This window comes from Paramormyrops kingsleyae, chromosome 6, assembly GCF_048594095.1.
Source record: "Paramormyrops kingsleyae isolate MSU_618 chromosome 6, PKINGS_0.4, whole genome shotgun sequence".
Classification (NCBI taxonomy): Eukaryota; Metazoa; Chordata; class Actinopteri; order Osteoglossiformes; family Mormyridae; genus Paramormyrops; species Paramormyrops kingsleyae.
The window spans coordinates 8,190,412-8,209,046 of NC_132802.1; the positions used below are offsets into that span (position 1 = coordinate 8,190,412).

The following is an 18,635-nucleotide window of genomic DNA, read 5'->3' on the forward strand; positions in this document are numbered from 1 at the left end:
CAGTGATGCATCATTCATTGCCATGCCTTCTTCGTTTGATGCGTGAAGTACGAGAAATTGTGCAATACTCTGCATGCTCCCTGTCACGTTAACGGTATACCTCTCTCCGGTGGCATGTCACTTGGCATCACCATGCACTGCCATGTGCAACAGTACATGCCCCATGGACACGGGTTCGAGAAACTGGCATTCCCATCTGAGGCGACAAAACGGAGGCGTTTACAGCATTAAGAGCGGAAACGAAGTCTTGTGGTAATCAGAGGGCACTCTCTCCTGCTGTAGCGCTAACTTAACTGGCATCTGCGTATCTACTAACGAACGAGATGCAAAGGGAGACAGAGCTCATTTTGCTCCTTAATTAGTTTATTTGGCGAACACCTTCATTTGTTTTATTAAGGGAAAAACTGATTAAAGTTGTTGATTGTGTTATTATTTTTCATACTCGGTGATGTTGTATAACATGTGAAATAAATCGAATTCTGTAAAACGTGCCAAGTTTTAAAAAGTAAAAAAAATAAATGTTAAGTGGCAATCCTAAGTGGCAATGGATGTATTTAGATCAGGTGGCCAGGTCATGTGATGTGACACTCTATCACTCTCCTTTGTAGGCGGCATGGTGTGTCCAAACTTTTCACTGGCACTGTACTTGTTACACATGCATGCTGCCTATGACCATTAAGCATTAAGCTATGTGAAGCCACCAGTGACGTTAGAGCTCTGGAGAAGCTGAAAGGCTCTCCACTGCCCCCCGTCTAGATGACTGAACGTCTTTTTTCCCCTTCCTGAGCCCCATGGTGCTACATTTACACATCTACTAAACAATATACTCCGAAACGCTAACATTTACACACTGACTAGACAAACTTCAGATACGTACTACACGACGTGAAGTGCAAAGACAAGACACGGCAGCGCTGCAACTTGACATGAACTGAATAGGAATTGTAGGCGGTGCAGTGCGAGTTCTCATTCCTGATGCAGAATGGTTTTTGTTTAAACGTGACCATGTGCAGTGAGTTTGGGATGAGGTATTTGCGGTGGGAGGAAGTAGAGGAGTGAGGATAGGGCGGGCGGGTGGACAGGTTTGTGTGTGGGGAGGGGGGGGGGCAAGGGGTTCAGTCCCCGTCCCTGTCCCTGTCCCTGTCCCTGTCCCTGTCCCTGTCCCTGATCAGGTGCTGAGCTGCAGGGCGCTGAGGAGTCTGACAGACTATCAGGGGAAAAGACTGGCACAAGGAGTCTCTTTCTTAGACACTTACCGCCTTGACCTCTCTTCTCTGATGCCCCGCAGTGAGTTTGTGTCCTGGCTGCTGGAGAACGGCGAGATCAGCAAAGCAGAGGAGGGCGTGAACTTGGGCCAGGCCTTGCTGGAGAATGGCCTCATCCATCACGGTGAGACAGCACCGACGTGAACACGCCCCCGTTCACTCTGCCCCGAAGCTCAGTCTCTCTAGCATGATATGGCATGCGGTGCCGGAAAGAAGAGACTAGCCAGGATGAGCTTGTAGTTTTTACCATTACGTCATTGTAGACTTGCGGAAAGAAGCGGTTTTCGTGCATTATTGTTTACGATGCCATTTGGAATCCCCGGAGGGTATTTTTATTGCCTGTGTTTGTCCTCCCTTTGTTTTTTGAAGTGCTGTAATTTGCATATCATACATAGAAAATGAAAGGTTACTCTGCCTCGGTAAATTATTGATGTCTTTTTTTGGGTTTCGTGCCTGCGGACAAAATGGCTCTAAGGCCCAAGAGGATAGAAAATCCCTTTATGATTCAACACAGAAGTGTGAATTCTGCCATATTCTGAGAGCTGATATGTGATGGGAATTTCTGACTGAATAGACTGATTCGAAAGAAACGTTGTGCCATCCATGAACTCCGCACGTTGACAATCCCACTTGCAGCCCATCAATAATTATGCTGTTGGAGGTTATGGGCCTGCTTTTCTGAATTTCCCTTAATCTAACAGACTTAAGGTCACTCATGATTCGAAAATAAACAAGCATTGGATCTCATTACTCTTGGGAGCACACGTCCTTGTTATACCATCATAACTTGCTGTGATGAACTTGGAGGTAGTTGGGGGGGGGGGGGTGTTTCTCATTATCAAGAGCACCAAGATCGTACTTGTGTTCTCTGCAAGGGTGTTCTTGCTAACTTGCCTCCCAAGAATGAACTCGGGATGCAATGAATCATGGGATTTGTTCTCGTTGTCAAGGATGCAACTGATGCATCCTTGATATTTTGGGTTAGGCAAGAACGTCGTCTGGGGATTCTTACCGCCCTCTATACTTCTGTTCTGGAGTATTGGCATATCTGGTATGTACTTGGCTTAGGATTTCTGCTTAAAGCTCAGAAATTGAAAGAGTTTCTGTATGATCATCCTCTGGGACCTCCTGCTGAGCCCCCCCCCCCCCCCCCTCGCAGCTCTCAAGACACCTGTACCTGGTAGTTGGTGCTCTTGGTTGTTTGGTTCAGGGGTGAGGCCGGTCTAGGGGAAGCCAAAAGACTGGATTGAGAGATACTGGTTAGGTGAAGTTGAATGGTTGCGTGTAGGAAAGTATTTATTTGGGCTGACTTTATAGTGCCACAAGACTATGATTCTTGTAGTCTGATTGTTTTATTGATTCTTGTTTTGTTTTTCCAGTGTCTGACAAGCATCAGTTCAAGAATGAGCAGGTCCTGTATCGTTTCCGCTATGACGATGGAACATACAAGGCCAGGAGCGAGATGGAGGACATAATGTCAAAGGTATTTGTACCAACACGTAGAACCACCGATTCCATTTCCATTCATGTATAACTACAGAGATGAGCCAATCACAAGCAGGCAGTGCTTCTGAGTGGGAAGTGATTGGCTGTTCTGGAATAGGCTGAAGTGTTTGGAATTTACATGATTGCAAAGCTTAATTTTTTTTAAAGCTTTTGAAGGAAGTTCTGCTCTTGGTGATCTCCAGCTTCCTTTGTTTTAATTGGCACTCTTGTAAAATAACCCTGTATATTTATTATAATTATTTTCAATTGGAATTGTCAATTGTGAGCATGTGCCAGAGTGTGACTAACAATACCATCATTTCCGCAGGGCGTCAGGCTCTACTGTCGGCTCCACAGCCTTTTTGCGCCCGTCGTCAAGTGAGTGCCCTCTCGCTCATCCATCACCAATGGGCGTGGCCCTAACCTGCCACTGGGCCGGGAAACTCGTTTGAGCTCATGGCTATCATGGCCGCCTCAATCCACAATTCTCCGTGGCCGTGTTCCTCAGTGTGGTACAGATCCTCTGACCTGGGACGCTCTGAATTCCCTCTGGGTAATGGGTTAAACCGAGACAACCTGGGCAGTTTTATTACCCCGGGCTTCAAATGGTGATTTCATCGATCCTAATCCTGTTCCGCACGGTGTGTCGTTACCTCCGCCCTCCCAATTCCCAGGCCCAGATTGATACATTAGGATCAGCCATCACTGCATCCTCGGCTGTTTCTGACGGAAATTAAAAAAGGACTTTCATTTGGCCGAATAAAATTACACTGCCTCTAAACTTTAAACTTGCCGTTTCGGTGAGATGCGTATTTTGGAGGTGTGTCATACGGCCGTGAGCAAACACCTGTGCTACACTTTCAAGAAGAGCCTCCGCCCAAAGCTGAGGATTGTGGCGGTCCTACGGATGCATCAGAATCTCGGGCTGAACAGTTTTGTCAGGCATTGTCACTGTTTCCTTGCAGCTGAATGGATTTTAAAAAGATAATCAGATAAAGGAGGGTGTGATGCAATTGTAAAAGGAAATTGTGACCCCGCCACCCCCCAAATCCTCTGGATCGTTCTATTACAGATTTTACAAAGTGGCTCAAGTGCTATTTTAAACCCCCAAACCAGACTGTTTTCTTAGAACTCCCTGCAGTGCTCTTAAAGGTACAGAGGCGGCCTCCCTGCTTTTCACAGTGGTGGCCAAGACCACACCATCGATGACAGAATGTTGGAACAGATGTTCTGACTGATACGCTAGTTATCCGCGAGTGCTGCTCAGTCTGCGGCATTCAGCTTGTTTGTATTCACCCGACCCGTTCCTGTTATGAGTAGCAGGCCCATGTTCATCCTTCATTAAGGATGCTTGTGCTGTGACACTGTAAATAATATGTTTGGCTTCACCAGCATCAGCAAAACAACCCATTTCTAGTGTGTTCAGACCCCAGTGTTTAAAATTTTTCGGTGACTTATTACAAAGCCTTATCAGCTGTCAAAATAAAGTCTGCAGCCTTGTTTACCATCATGATAAACACCGATCTTGGACAATGCCCTAGGTGCAAATGTGACTTGCCAACACAAATCTTACTTTAGAGAAGCGCTTTTATTTGAAATTTCGTTTTTTAAAAAGTTTATCTTCCACGCAGGGCAGTCTGTGTATGTCTCCTAGAATGTTTTCTTAAGCATTTTCGCTACCCTTTCGGTTTTGATGATGTTCTCTCCTTCAGGGACAGAGATTATCACCTGAAAACGTTCAAATCGGTGATTCCGGCGAGCAAGCTTGTGGACTGGCTGCTGTCACAGGTACGGCTTAATCGTCTGCTTCCTTCTGATAAAAATAAGTCATTTTTGGTTTAAGGGGCATCCTCAATTTCCCACAAGAGTGCCGGACGTTTAATTATCAATGGGATGTCTTGGGTTTATTCAGGAAAACTCTGTAGTTCCGCGGCGCGTCTTTGAAATTGAAATCCAGCATGAGGCTGGGAGTCTGGCTGTGTTTTCGCGAATAGAGGTTACAGTCCAGCTGGGAGAGTTGCTGAGATGGGGTGGGTCAGGTTCCCCGCGGCCTGTTGTCAACGGGTTCCTTACCAAGTGCAAACAAGGCCTGACTGCCCCCCCCTTATGGACGCACGCCACTCTGGCACGGTCCATAGGACCTCTCCTCCAGATGCTTGGCCCAGTTCCCAAGCAGTGCTGCATTTTCACCAGAAGGTGGACGGGATGTGATCATGGTCCCCAGTCGCTGCCGCCCGGAGCCATTCGAACCCAAGTTCGAACCTTGGAGTCTCTGCGCCCTCATTGGTCAGGTCGTGCGTGTGGCGCTTCCTCCGTTTGTCTTCAGGTCGTTAAACGATGCAGTGGAATAAGGGGGTCCTTCTCGTTCCCAGGTTTGCATGTGTTGATTTTATGATGTCCCCTCGGGCGTATGGAGGCAGACAGAGGATGTCCTTTAAAGAAAAAAGACTGGGATGATTGTCGTGGGGTGAGTGCTGGCAGGCTGTGTCACATGACTCGTTTATGACCGCGTGCCTCTGTTTCTCCTCCAGGGTGACTGCTCTTCGCGGGAGGATGCCGTCATGCTAGGCGTGGGACTCTGCAACAGTGGTTTCATGCACCATGGTCAGTCCTGCTCCAGGGGCAACATGCTCTGGAAACCTGTGTGCTTTGGGATTTAATAAGGATCTTCTGATTTTGTTTCTGGCAACACATTGTCAGGTTTTCTATATGAAACACACCATCACTAACTTCTTCAGCAGGGTTGCATTGTGACTCTTGAGAGCATTAAGCCCTTTAGTCACACCAGTGGGATTTGGGGTTTGAATCCCACATATACTGTGTGTTTGTGTGGTCAGTGTGTAGGTGTGGCCTGCAATGGCCTGGTGTCCCATCCAGGTGTGCATTTATATCCTGGGGTTCCTGGAATAGGTCCCAAACTCACCATGATCCTGTACTGGAGAAGAGTTTAGAAGATGGTTGGCAGGCCTACAACATTTCACGTTCATCTCACTTGCGTAGTATACAGTATCTTATATAGTTTTTATTAATCGTTCTTAAAATGAAGCTGTTTCTGACACATCTGGCTGTCTCTGCAGCCACTTACATGTGGTCCAGCAAGCCTGCCCATCCTTCCAAACCCGGCTGGCTTGCACGGACCCACGGGCCGGAGGCCGCCGGGGGACACCCTGCAGGTTAAGTGTGCCTCTTTGGATGCCGGCCAGCCAGCGGTTCCTGTGAACTCGGCTCTCGCGACTCCTCCGGCGGGCTTCGTAAATCCATCCCCCGCGGCCACCGACCTGCCTCATTTGGAGCCCCTTATGCACGGCAGCCCAAACCGCTTCTCCCGTACCTGACTGGATCTGATCCCCGTGGTCGACTTTAAGTGGCAGACTTACTTAGGGGACCTGTTGTTTTATTCCATACGTGCATTTTCCTGACAGCCTTAATCAAAGGGGCCTGCATTCCCATAACGCCAAGGAAGGGCAAGTACTGAAAAACAAACAGCCTGCAAGTGTGAAAGCTTTTCAAAGGGTATGAGGCATTACTCCCTCATTGCCCAGGGGGAGGTGCTGTAGTCAGGTTTCCGCAAATAAACAAGCGAGAAGCAGTCTTGCCTGGTAGCAGGACCCCGGGCCCGGTGTAGCAGCGGGGGGGTGCTCCCTGAGGCGTCTGCTTTCTACACTCGGAACCTTCAGAGATGTTTTTATTGGATCTGCTTTTGAGGCCCGAACACAGGAACAGTCTGTGCTTCCAGAACGTCTCTGAAAACACATGGAAATAGGAAATAACACAAATGTCTCGTCTTCAAAAGAGGAACAGTGTTTACAGTTTTGAGGTCATACAGGATTACGTTGCTTTTCCCCCGTTCTGTCTAGTTTATGCTAAACAGTTTTATCGTTTCACCATGATTTTGCCCTGCGTTTCCCTTGTTTTTACCTTGATTTATAATGCACTAAAGCATTTGGCATGTTTTTTTTTAATAATGTGTTCTCAGTGCATCAGCAATTTTTTTTTTTTTTACTTTGCCGGCACATTTAAATAATTGATTTTCGGAGGTATATTTGCCTGGAAAACGGGGTCGACCGTGGAGTCACTTGTCCTCCTGAAGGCGCAAAGTCTCTGACACGCTGACCCTTCCGCCCTCAGTGCTGGAGAAGAGCGAGTTCAAGGACGAGTCGCAGTTCTTCCGCTTCTACGCCGACGAGGAGATGGAGGGCACAGGCTCTAAGAACAAACAGCTGCGCAATGACTTCAAGCTGATCGAGAACATCCTGGCGAAGTCTGTGCAGGTGAGTCTCTGCTTATCTCCGTGCACTCGGATCCGTGCCCCGTGTAACTGCCATTGTTATGCCTTATAGCTCATGCCCGTTTGTGCCCTCAAGCTCCACCCCCCAGCCCCCACTAGCTAATAATTCTAGCGTATGTTCCAACTATCCCAGATGACTTTACTTGGCTGTGCAGCAAGGTCATTTTTAGGCGCAGTAACAAAGGCAGGAAGCAATAACATTAACAGTGAATGGACAGATGAATGAGCCCTTTCATATTTTATTGTTTGTTAACCTGCTGCTCTGGAACAGCAAAGATGGCGGAGCCCCCATAATAGTATCAGTTAATTTTGTGTCTAAGTTTCTCTAAAATGGGTACGTGTTGGCTGGACGAGAAATTTTTGGACACTTTCAATAAGGAAATTTAGTAGATAAATACCAGCTTGAGGTGATGCTCCTTAGGAGATCCTTTGACTGGATGAGTGAGATCATTCAGACCAGGGATCTCTGCCCTGTGAAACACGTGTGGATCTCGGCACGTGTGAACTTTCCAGAACAAGTGTTTTTCCATGTGAAGTGATATTTTATTTTTTTTGCATGGCATGTTACAACAGTCTCCCTGAAGCTGTGTTTAAACACAGTTAGGCTTTTTTGTTTTAAATGACAGGCAATTATCATTTGTTCCTCCAAAGCAGATCCGCAGGGACCAGTATCTATGCAAAATCTACCTGTAGACACGTGGGCTAGTGACAGCAATCCTGTTGGTGGCCTCGTCTTATTTCTCAGTGACTATTCTCTGTTAAAGTTGCGTCACTCAGAACTTTAAAGGAAGATTCCAGCTGTGTCCAAGGAACCAAGTACCAACAGAAAAGACGTGTTCTTTGAGAGAGTACCTGGTGAGCTTGCAGTTGGGGGTCCTGGGGTTTTTCTGGATGACCTAATCAGACCATCCCTAATCTGGACTGGCAGGACCATGACTGGCCAAGGCTGCTCAGTCCCCAGAACCAAAGGACACACAGTAACCGAGGATCTATAGCCAGCTCCGCTCAAACCATCTGCTTTTGCTTTCGGTTATGTTTATGCACGTGCCAAGTAGTAGAACATTCCGGGCCGTCCCGTCTTTGACCCGCCGGGTTTCTGCTGCGGGAGCCCGCTCCGGTCATCCCGTCCCGGCGAAGCTGACGCAATGCTGCTGAATCGGCCATTTCCCCCTGTCTGTCTTTGTTATGTGTCTCTCATTATAACCGTATCCTGTTTACAGCTCTGTACCGTCGTGCAGCAGACATGGTCCCCTTTCTCGCCTCCAGACATCAGCATGTTATTTCACCCCCCCAGCCCTCACAAAGCGGATTAAGCCCCATCTTCCTCAGCAGAGCACTTTTCAGAGCCCCCCTTTTATTAAATTGCCCGGCCCAGCATGCTGCGAGGCTCCAGATCTGTGTTTGTGATCGCGGAGAAGGGGTGCGCGTACGCAGGCAGCCATCTTGGGGCCACCCTGGCCAATGAGCTTAAAAAAGAGCATAATTAGAGGTCGCGGTCAGCAGAGAAAAGAACGTCGGGGATGTCAGCTGGCTGGGGTATGAAATGGAGGCGTCTGTCAAGCCGGAATCCCCCGTGAGGAACAAAACGTGTTTTATACCCCATCAAAGACGATACAGCCCAGAAGCGTCTCGCTAATCTTATTCTTTGTATTGGGACGGCTAATCCTCTAACATTTTAGATTAAATAAAAGGAGGGTATCGCCTCTGAACAAAGCAGCGGCGCTTTATGCATTCCCCTTTTCACGTTAATGCTTTGTACAGAAAACCAGCGTAAGTGCATGAAATGGAACTGATTTTCGGAATTAGCAGCTTTTAGCGCTTTCAGGGAAGCGGACCTCAGGTCGCGCTTGGACTTGATTGACAGGAAGGCTTTTTTTTTTTTTCCTGGTTGCTTTTGTCTTCGTTTAATCCTGTGGTGACATGTATTTCCAGTAATAGCCAAGTCATTAGAAAGCGTTTAATGCTCTTTTGGTGCGTAATTGCACTGACCTTTGGAAGTAGCCTTTCGCACTCTGGTAAAAGCTGCGTGTATTTTATCGAATGAAGCCGTCATCGTGAAAAGATAGGGCTTAGCACGGACTTTATCAGCTGCATTTAGCTTGCGTGTTGAGCCCTTCCTGACACCGGTTCGAAAAGCCAACCCCCCCCCCCCCATCTGGAAGCATTGCTGGGCCAAGAATGTCCATGGTGCATATGTGGTAATGAAGGACAGTCATGGTTTGACCGAAGTCCACAGAAGAACAGTGAGTTCCCAAAGAGAGGGGCTTTAACGTGATAAGCAGATGCACCCGTGACTGACTGATCTTTCTTTCAGGGGGCGGTTGTGTATCTGTCTGTCTATCTCTCTGTGTCTGTAGGCATCTGTTTGTATTTGTGTGCGTGTGTCTGTCTGTCTGTCGATCTGTGTCTGCGTTTTTTTTATGTGTGTATGTGTCCATGTCTGTGTGTATGCTTGTCTGTCTGTCTAACTGTGTGTCTCCCTGTCTGCAAGTGTCTGTGTTTGTATTTTTCTGTCTGTCTTTCTGTTGCTGTGGGGGCAGGGGGCTCACCACTCATAGTATTTGAGACCCCAGCTTTTAAAGCGTTTCAGAATGTCCGACGTTAAGTGTGTCTCTCTCCACATCTGCCGTGCTTGTTTGACATGAAGAACACGATCTGGAAGCAAGTGGGCGGACGTGCATGCGGTTCCCACCGCCCCCGTCCGCACCCTGCAGACCCCGCGTGTGTCTGCGCTATGTGAGGGCGAGCTGCCCCCCCACCTGTTTCCCGTGGCTCTGGGGTCACTCTCCCCAGTGGTTTCATTTCTGTGTGTGCATGCAACAGAAACCCGAACCTCTTGCTCCCTCGCCCCGCTGGAATGTTGGCGATGTATAAGAACTGATGTTTTCCTGCAGGTGTCTTAAGAATCGGAGGAAAGGTCGAGACAAAAGGCACCGGCTTGTGTGAGAAAGGGGCCCCCCAAGCAGAGCCATTGCAAGCGCCAAATTAAGCCGACAGGAAATGGGTATTGTTTAGAGCCAAAACCCTGAGGCCCTCCATCCGCTACCCATCGATTACCAGCAACCGAGCCGCTCTGCTTATTATTTCCACTCTTGCTATGGTATTGACAGTTAAGTTGGAATGTGGAGTGCTTTAACCCGGCAATAGGAATTAGATGGCTTATCTGAGGAGGGCAGGGAAATGTAGAGCAGTGTTTCACAACCCAGTCCTTGGGGACCCACACATAGTCCAGGAGGGAGCAAAATTGTGGGTTGTCTGGGGGTTGGGGGGTCCCAGCAGACTGGGCTGAGTTTGAATCACAGTCGGGTTGCCCAAACCCCTCCAAGGGAGAAAGTCATGCCAAGAGGACCATCGGATGCTCTCTGTAGGACTCCTGAGCTGACATCTTTGACAAATGAGCGTCAAAATGAGCTGTCACCTGGACTCATGGAGACGAATCACCTTTAAATCTGTGCCCGTCGGTCCGGTCTCCCCAAGAGCGGCCTGTGTGGGCAGGGCTACTCTAACGAATGACTTTCATTCTCAGATCCACCCCCAGGAGGATGACTACGGCTTCGAGATCGAGGAGAAGAACAAGGCCGTCGTGGTCAAGTCGGTCACCAGGGGCTCCAGCGCCGAGGTGAGAGTCGGGAGAATTGGTTACCCATTTAATCGGCATCCTCCCCATTCTTCCCCTTTCACTCGTCCTCTTCTTGGGTGGTTCCTAAGGCTTCGGGCTGTCGGATAATGACGGTGGTGCGCGGTGAAAGCCGGCGTCGGAGCTGAAGGTGACGTTTCCCTACCGCTCAGCGCTCTCAGCCTTTGTGGGCGACGCTTGGCTCTCGAGAGGCCCGATGCCCGATAAGGCCATCAAAGGGCGGGCTTTTGTTAGTTTATTCCAGGCAGGCTCTCATCTCTGCCTGCTTTTCATCACCGCCAGATTCCCCCCGGCAGTTAGGCTTGCCTCATCAGGCCCTCATTAACACCATGTAGCGCATTGGTCCCGGTCCTGGTCCCAGTCCCGCTGTAGTGCGGCGGCGAAGGGGACATCCTTGCAGGTGACTCCGACCGGGATGGACCCTGGCCCTTTAAACCCAGACTGGCCGCTGAATCGGAGCTCCGGCTTAAAGGACGTGGAAACCGGAATACTAAACACCCCCGTCAGAAAGCAAGGACTTGTTCCCCGGGGGCGTCCTTTTGGGGCTGGCTGAAACGACCCAAAGGAGCGACAGATAAGCATGAAAGGAACTCAAGCCCAGAGAGCGGATGAAGGGGAACAGAGCAGCCATTATCCGTCAGGTGTCTTCAGTGTCCCCAATATGTCAGGGCCTTTGTCTTGTCTGCCTTGCTCCTGCCACAACAGTGAGGCCTCTGGGAAAGGAGGGGGTCTCTCTGCGCTCTGCAGCCGTAAACAGGCCTGTAAAATAATCAAATTACCAGAACTGTATTTTTACGTGGACCGTTTTCTGCTGGCACCCGGGACCAGGCCAGGCCCACACTCTATACCCCGACAGAGAGCTGCCCTTCAAGCCCCCCCCCCCAGTAGTGACGCTTTCATATGTGGAGGCTAATCACAGATATGCCTCCCCCAGTGGACGAGCCATGTAGTTAAATATGAGGAGATGCTGGCCCTGCATTATTAATGCCCCCGTCGTCACGAGTTTCCCTGGAGCCGGATGATAAAACGGAATTTTGTTCACAACATACTCTCCTGAGCTGCGTGAACTATAAATCAAAGTCAGGTCTATATAGGGAGGGCTTGTGCGTGCGTGCGTGTGTTTCCGTTTTTTTTCCCATTTGGTGTGAGATTATTGCTGAGAGACAGAGAAATGTCATTATTTCTTGCTGGCCCTGGGTATTAGGGGATTCTTTAGTAGATCAGTCCTTTGGGGAAGGTGGGAGGGGCTCTGGCTAAATGAACGAAGACATCTCTTCTGGGGTACTTGGTCGCTAATGAAGGCGCGCACACAGCCGAACACAAGCTAACTCGCTGGTAAAGGCAAAGGTACACACACACGTGGACACACACACAAACACGCTCTTTGTTCATCCGCTTGTGAGCACACACAGTCACTTGTTCCATTTCCCTCTCATGCATAATTACAGACACACACACAAAATGGTGTTATGTGTGACGGCCCCATCTGATAAAGTCTCAGATGAATGCGGGCGGATGTGCTGGGGCTCATTGTCAGAAAGGGCCTGCCGCTGGCTGTTGGTAGATTGCCCCAGTCCATGTTGCTGTCTGCAGGATGACCCCTGCTTCCATTCACACTGGGGCTGGGTGGTCACTGTCCTGCTCGCGGTTACTTGGCTATTCTGGGGTTTTTCCCGCTCAGGCACTAAACTGCCGTTACAAGAGACCTCTGCCGCTTGAGGGTAACACGATAGCTAAGGTTCAAAGCCAGGATCCCCTCCCCCGCAGTTATAAATTGTTTCAGCGGTGCGCCCTGGATTGCCGCCCAAAATAATTTACTTCCAGCTATTCAACCAGTATGCTTTCATGTATGTGAGCTCATGCGTGCGTGAGCCGGTGATTTATGCCTTATCATGGCTGTATTCCGATAGTCCGCGGTCTGTTCGATGCTCCGATTTCCAGTCTTTTTCTGCTGTGCCTCCCCACAGATGGCTGGACTGCAGGTTGGTAGGAAGATCTACTCCATCAACGAGGATCTGGTGTTCCTCAGGCCAATCGCAGAGGTGGAGACCATGATCAGTCAGGCGTTCGGGATCCGGCGCTCTCTGCGGCTGCTGGTGGCCACCAAAGCTAAAGAGTGAGTGGGACGGGTCACACTGCTAGCGAAAGCCCAGGCCACACTCTGGCCATGTCTCCACCCCTTGACGTCACCCTATGTCACTGGTAATTTCAATGATGCTGGTGCATCTCTTGCTGCTCCAGAGCAGGGAAGTGCAGCAGCCCAAGTCGTGATGCGCTGCTTCTTACAAATTTTGCCTTCCACTGAAAGCTAGTTTCCACAGTTTTCAAATGTGACGTGATCTTCAGTGCAAAATACATGTGGTTAGCTTGCATATTCTTTCATTCATACGCAAAGTTAACCACAACTGTCCTCAAATTGTCCTACACTGTGAAGGTAGTATAAGTTTTAATTGTGTTAACCGCTGTTAACACTGTTTCAAATGCATGTCTGTGACTGACGTCATCGGGGAGAATCAAGCGTTTAGTCATGTAATCATCATGGTTTGGGTTTGTGGTTCTGATGGTATTTTTATCTTGCTGTTGACATTCGGGTTGCCTCTCTTCCAGGATGGTGAAGATACCAGATTGTCCGGACGCCCTGTCCTTCAAAATCTGCGGTCAATCTCCCCCTCATGTGCAAGCTGTGAGGAAAGGTGGGCGGGGCCGGGTCTGCTGAGCCCTATTCACATGTCGTTCCCTCATGCACTCTGCACCGGAGCTGAACCAGTGGGACCCCGCGGGCTGGTATTCTCTCGGCCATGAGCCATTCGTGCGAATTGGACACATTGCGGCACAGCTGGTGTTCAGACGAAAGCTTGTGGGGAGAAATAACCTTCTCCCCCTTCCGGGCCAACACCCAGTGAATGCTGGGCCTTGGAGGAAGTGAGCTTGCTTTCTTAGCTCGTGCAGGAAGCACACCTTGCTCACCCTCACTGTGTGCCACATCGCGGCATGCAGATGATAAATAAAGCGGCTTTCATTCGTTCAGTTGGTGCCACGGCTGCACTTTGATCTACAAGGCATCCGGGCCTCGAATGAGCCACATTTTTTGCCAAAACAGACCAGGCGTCAAAAGCCACCCCGCTCAGGGCCGGAAGGAAGCACCAGCTACACAGAAAAAACAAAACAACAAAAAATGAGCTTGCAGAAGTAGTGAATGTCTGAGCTGAACTTTAACGCTCTTGGGTGTTGAGCCAGAGTAGACCGACCTGTGTCTTCAGGTTAAATTCATTTCGCTGCAGCTTTGGTGAGCTGTCAAGGGCCAAATTTCGTGTGAGCTGTGACTTGTGTCTGAATATATTTGCCGTGGTTTAATCTGTTTTGCCTTTCCCTGTCAGCAGTACATGACAGCATGCAGAAATGTATCCAGGTCTGATCTTTCTACCTCCATGTTTTCCTACACTCCTGGGTCTCATAGCAGAATACACACGACTGTTACCCTGATTAGTTTGAAACGTTATGGCCTGATCATTACAGTGACTTAAAAATCGACTGACATTTGTATATATGAAATTAGCTGACATGAAACTGCAAATAAAGCTTGCAAACACTGCCTCCTTAATGAAAATGCTCTGAAGGTCTTGTGAAATTGTGAGTTTGGGGTTAACTGGATTGCATTTAGCTTTTTATATTTTGGTTATGCTGATGGTGTAATTAATGGTGTAAGTTTATGCATGTGTGGTTATGAATTATCAGATAATGTCAGTGAAAGCATTATTGACTGCAAAAAGGTGAATCTTCGCATTCTCAAAGTTGCCTATCAGACAGCTCAGAGGTATCCAGGCAACAGCTTGAACATGGTCAGCGTTGGTCATGTCTCTCCTCCTTGCGGCTTTAGGTTCGGTCGCCGTCGCCGCGGGTCTCCAGCCGGGACAGTGTGTCCTCAAAGTCAACGGCAACAACGTCAACAACGACAGCCACTTGGAGGTCCTAGAACACTTTACAGCACACCGCACTGGCCAAGAGCAAAGGCAGCTGGTGAGAAGAGCTCCTTCCATACACTGTTGATTCATCTCTGACTGTTCTCATGCTCGGTTGTCAGACTGACAATCTTTTATCAGCTAGCTGCTGTGTTGCTGTCGGTTTGCTGTATTTTCACTCTGCTTTTCTGAACGTGACCAGAAACCGTTTTAAAGTGGCTCAACACACTGCCTAATTAATGTAATCAAGCAGTCTTCCTGCATGAGCTCCTGTTAGCTGCTATTGCTCAACAAGTAGAGCATTGTGCTAACAATGCAAAAGTCATGGGTTCAAATCCTAAATTAAAAAAAAAAAAATTTTTAATTGTGTTCCTTAAGTTGCTTTGACTAAAAGCATCAGATAATTAGGTACCAATGTAAATAAGTCCTAAAATATAGAGCAGGTCTTTCCCATGCTTTTGGATCTCCCCTCTGCGTGACGACCCCTCTCTGTGCTGCCGACACAGGGGCTGGCCCAGTGGGTCTACCGGACGTTTGAGGATGCGGAAGAGGAAAGGGCGCGGAGACCCGGCATTTCGGAGGCGGGGGCTGTCAGCGAGGAAGCCGGTGAGTGGTCGAGTATGTTCCTGCGGTGTGCAGGCAGGATGCACCCGAGGCCTCATTGGCAAATGGAGAGAAAGGAGCCTTTTCTATTATTTACTGCGGCTTCCCACAATGCAGCTCTCCCGGGTTCCTGTGCGCATATGTAAATAAACATGTCAGAAGGACATGCTTTCCTATTTATTTTCCTGTTTCCTCTTTCCTATGATTTCTTGGGGGGGTGGGGAGGGGGGGCGGGTTGCGAGCTGGTGAAGCAGCCTGTCATGGAACAGCGTGTCCCCCGACGAAACCCGATCATCCGGAAAGGGCCAGCTGGGGGTGAAATCTCATCGTAAACCAGGCAGTATTCCACAATGTAGGCTGCACTTAAGTCGCTTCCGTTATTTAACGAGGTTCGTTTTCTCGAATCATGTCAGTGACTTGCTGACAGGGTATGAGGTAAAACTTTTTTTGTTTTTTAAACACACATCTAATGATGGTCCTGCACTGAGTTCATTATGGCAGTGGGGTCATGACCCCCCCCCCCCAACACCCCCTTACAGCCAGGCTGTTTGCTTCTGTCACTTTCCTGCCCCGGGAGGCAGGAAGGGGGGGGGTGGGGAGGGGACCTGCAGGACATCCCCTGTCTCATGTTACAGCCAAGGCTAATCATAGGTCACCTTTTAAGGGCCGGGCTGCTCTGGGCAGTGACCCCACACCCCTGCTGGTGGATGACAGACTCCATGTTCCCAGGCTGTGCACATCTAATCCTTGGGGCGTGGAGTTATTTCAATTTTCCTGGGGTTTGCAGTTCATGCAAATGCATTTATTATTACATTTATATGGAAACGTGCACTTCTTATGGAGTACAGGGTCAGACTGAGCCTGGGGCCTATCTGCCTACACCCCGCCTGGATCTTTGTGGGGACCTGAAAAACGGTCCCTTCAATGTCAGAAAAACAGGTTCATATGTCAGTGATATATAAGCATAATCTACACACACGCACACCCAGGCCCGCGATTTCTGCATGTTTGACTTTCTAGTGATTTATTTAAGGCTGGGGAGATGATCTTATTGCTGGCTTGAGTTGAGAGAGCAGTTCTGCTGGCATTGTTTGCTTGAAAAACTGAGCGCCATTGCATTGCTATAACACAGGAACGTGCATCTCTCCCTCTCTCCCTCAGTCACGCTCGCTCTCTCTCTCGGGATATTATTTCTTGCTGTATCATCGTGTACCAAAGATTCCCACTTTTAATTACTTCACTATAATGATGTAAGGAAACCTGTTCATGTTGAACAGGCTGCCAGATATTCATTGAAAACTGGAAAAATATGTCCGACCCTGCTTCAGATGATTAATGAAGCCCCCCCCTCCCAAAGTCAATACACTGGTCATTTCAGTCCTAATTGCCCTCTGCTTTGCTTTGTTTTGGACTAGCTAAGAGCTTTGGGAAACTGACCCTCTCAGAAGAGGGGCCGCTGGTCAGCCTGACGGTGGACAACGTGCACCTGGAGCACGGCGTACTCTACGAGTATGTCAGCACGGCAGGCGTGAAGAGCTACGTGCTGGAGAAGATGGTGGAGCCCAAGGGCTGCTTCAGCCTCACGGCCAAGGTGGGCCAGGCACCGTTTGGGTGGATGAGAGCGCTCCCAGTGCCGCGGTGCCACTTTACAACCCTTTGCAGATGGTTCCCACCCTCAGGAAATTATCTTTATGTGCATAAATATAGTAAATAGTCACTTTGACAAAGAGGTGATGTTTTAGACAAACACATCTGCTAAATAAATGTCAAAGTGAAAATGTGAAAAGCGAGTAGCGTTCAGACCCACACGCCCAATTTGCTGTTCCTCTGACCGGGGATCTCTGTGGCCGGCAGATCCTGGGGGCCTTTGCCGAGGAAGACAGCCTGTTCGTGAGAAACTGCCGGCAGCTGATAGCACAGAGCAGGACCATGGTGACGATGCCGCAGTACGAGTTCCGCAACATCTGCGACGCCAAGCTGGAGAGCATCTGCAGACACATGCAGTACTACCAGCAGGTATGCATCCGGCGCGCTTGCCCTGCGGGGGTCAGGCATTTCTTAAGCGTTAAATAGTTGATATAATTCAGATCCGTTTTATACAGAACTGTACTGTTAAGTACAATTCAAACTTAGGAGCTAGTAGACAGAGAACCTTCATTGTCCCAAATGGTCCTTTTCATATTGACCCCCCACCCCCCAAGTTTGAATCAGAAATGCAGCTGTTTAACTGGATTTCCTTTATTCCTCCTTTTCAGTGCTTTCACACTGCTTATTTATTGTGATGCTGTGGTTATGAACCAGCGATTACACAGAAAGGCGCTGAACTACATATTTTTAATGATGCCCAAGTGCACATTATAATAATAATAGTCAGTCTGTCTGATGTCACTTGTGAGCTTTACTGCAGGATGACGCCTATTCTGATTTCTTTATTTCTGCTTATAGAGGCTATAACTTTTATTTTTAAAATAGCGTGCTGCACTTTCTCTGTCCTGTCTAGCGCCGTCAGCAACTGTTTGTCCATGGTGTCGTCACTGTGTATATGAGCTAACAATTGCAGGAAAACAAAATGTAATTAAGTAAATATTTTTCATGGTGAGAATAACATAGCGAAAGTGCACGTTGTATTAATAATGGGCAAACCACCAAAGTTCTGAACAGTGATGTCATTTGTCAGCAAAATGCTTTGTATCTGTTGTTGCCATGGCTGCTATGCTGATTTATTTCTGCTTTTAGAGGCTGTAATTTGTTTTAGTTCTACTTTTTAATATATATATATATATTTTTTTTTTTTTTTCTCAACCCCATCTCTGACGTTGTCGGCAAAGTTGTATACCATCCAGCTGCTACCACAAGTCATGTGTCCTGTGCTGCCTCGCTTGCTTATCCGTTATTTTGTCTAAAGAGCTGCCGGTTTGTCCGGTTTGTTCTGGTGAGCAGCACGGCTATCGTGGTACTGTGTGCGAGGTGTGTTTATAGTACTGTGTGCGAGCTGTGTTTACAGTACTGTGTGCGAGCTGTGTTTACAGTACTGTGTGCGAGCTGTGTTTATAGTACTCTGTGTGCGAGCTGTGTTTATAGTACTGTGTGCGAGCTGTGTTTATAGTACTGTGTGCGAGCTGTGTTTATAGTACTGTGTGCGAGCTGTGTTTATAGTACTGTGTGCGAGCTGTGTTTATAGTACTGTGTGCGAGCTGTGTTTATAGTACTGTGTGCGAGCTGTGTTTATAGTACTGTGTGCGAGCTGTGTTTATAGTACTGTGTGCGAGCTGTGCTTATAGTACTGTGTGCGAGCTGTGCTTATAGTACTGTGTGCGAGCTGTGCTTATAGTACTGTGTGCACCTTGGGCCGTCCTCAGCCCAAGTGGGAGTTTGGGTCTGACTTGCTTTAGAGCAGC

At 48.5% G+C, this 18,635-nt stretch overlaps 1 protein-coding gene across 2 annotated transcripts in view; it reads left to right on the forward strand.

The window, feature by feature from the left end:
* prex1 (phosphatidylinositol-3,4,5-trisphosphate-dependent Rac exchange factor 1) overlaps positions 1 to 18,635 on the forward strand; it is a 78,346-nt gene that overhangs the window by 41,014 nt on the left and 18,697 nt on the right. For both annotated transcript variants that reach the window (XM_023835258.2, XM_023835259.2), the window contains exons 11-23: positions 1,289 to 1,389; positions 2,645 to 2,748; positions 3,079 to 3,128; positions 4,463 to 4,538; positions 5,282 to 5,354; positions 6,879 to 7,021; positions 10,565 to 10,657; positions 12,643 to 12,791; positions 13,283 to 13,368; positions 14,553 to 14,692; positions 15,141 to 15,240; positions 16,653 to 16,828; positions 17,092 to 17,253. In XM_023835258.2, coding sequence (XP_023691026.1) covers positions 1,289 to 1,389; positions 2,645 to 2,748; positions 3,079 to 3,128; positions 4,463 to 4,538; positions 5,282 to 5,354; positions 6,879 to 7,021; positions 10,565 to 10,657; positions 12,643 to 12,791; positions 13,283 to 13,368; positions 14,553 to 14,692; positions 15,141 to 15,240; positions 16,653 to 16,828; positions 17,092 to 17,253 — 1,453 coding nt within the window. The remainder of the gene's footprint in view (positions 1 to 1,288; positions 1,390 to 2,644; positions 2,749 to 3,078; positions 3,129 to 4,462; positions 4,539 to 5,281; positions 5,355 to 6,878; positions 7,022 to 10,564; positions 10,658 to 12,642; positions 12,792 to 13,282; positions 13,369 to 14,552; positions 14,693 to 15,140; positions 15,241 to 16,652; positions 16,829 to 17,091; positions 17,254 to 18,635) is intronic.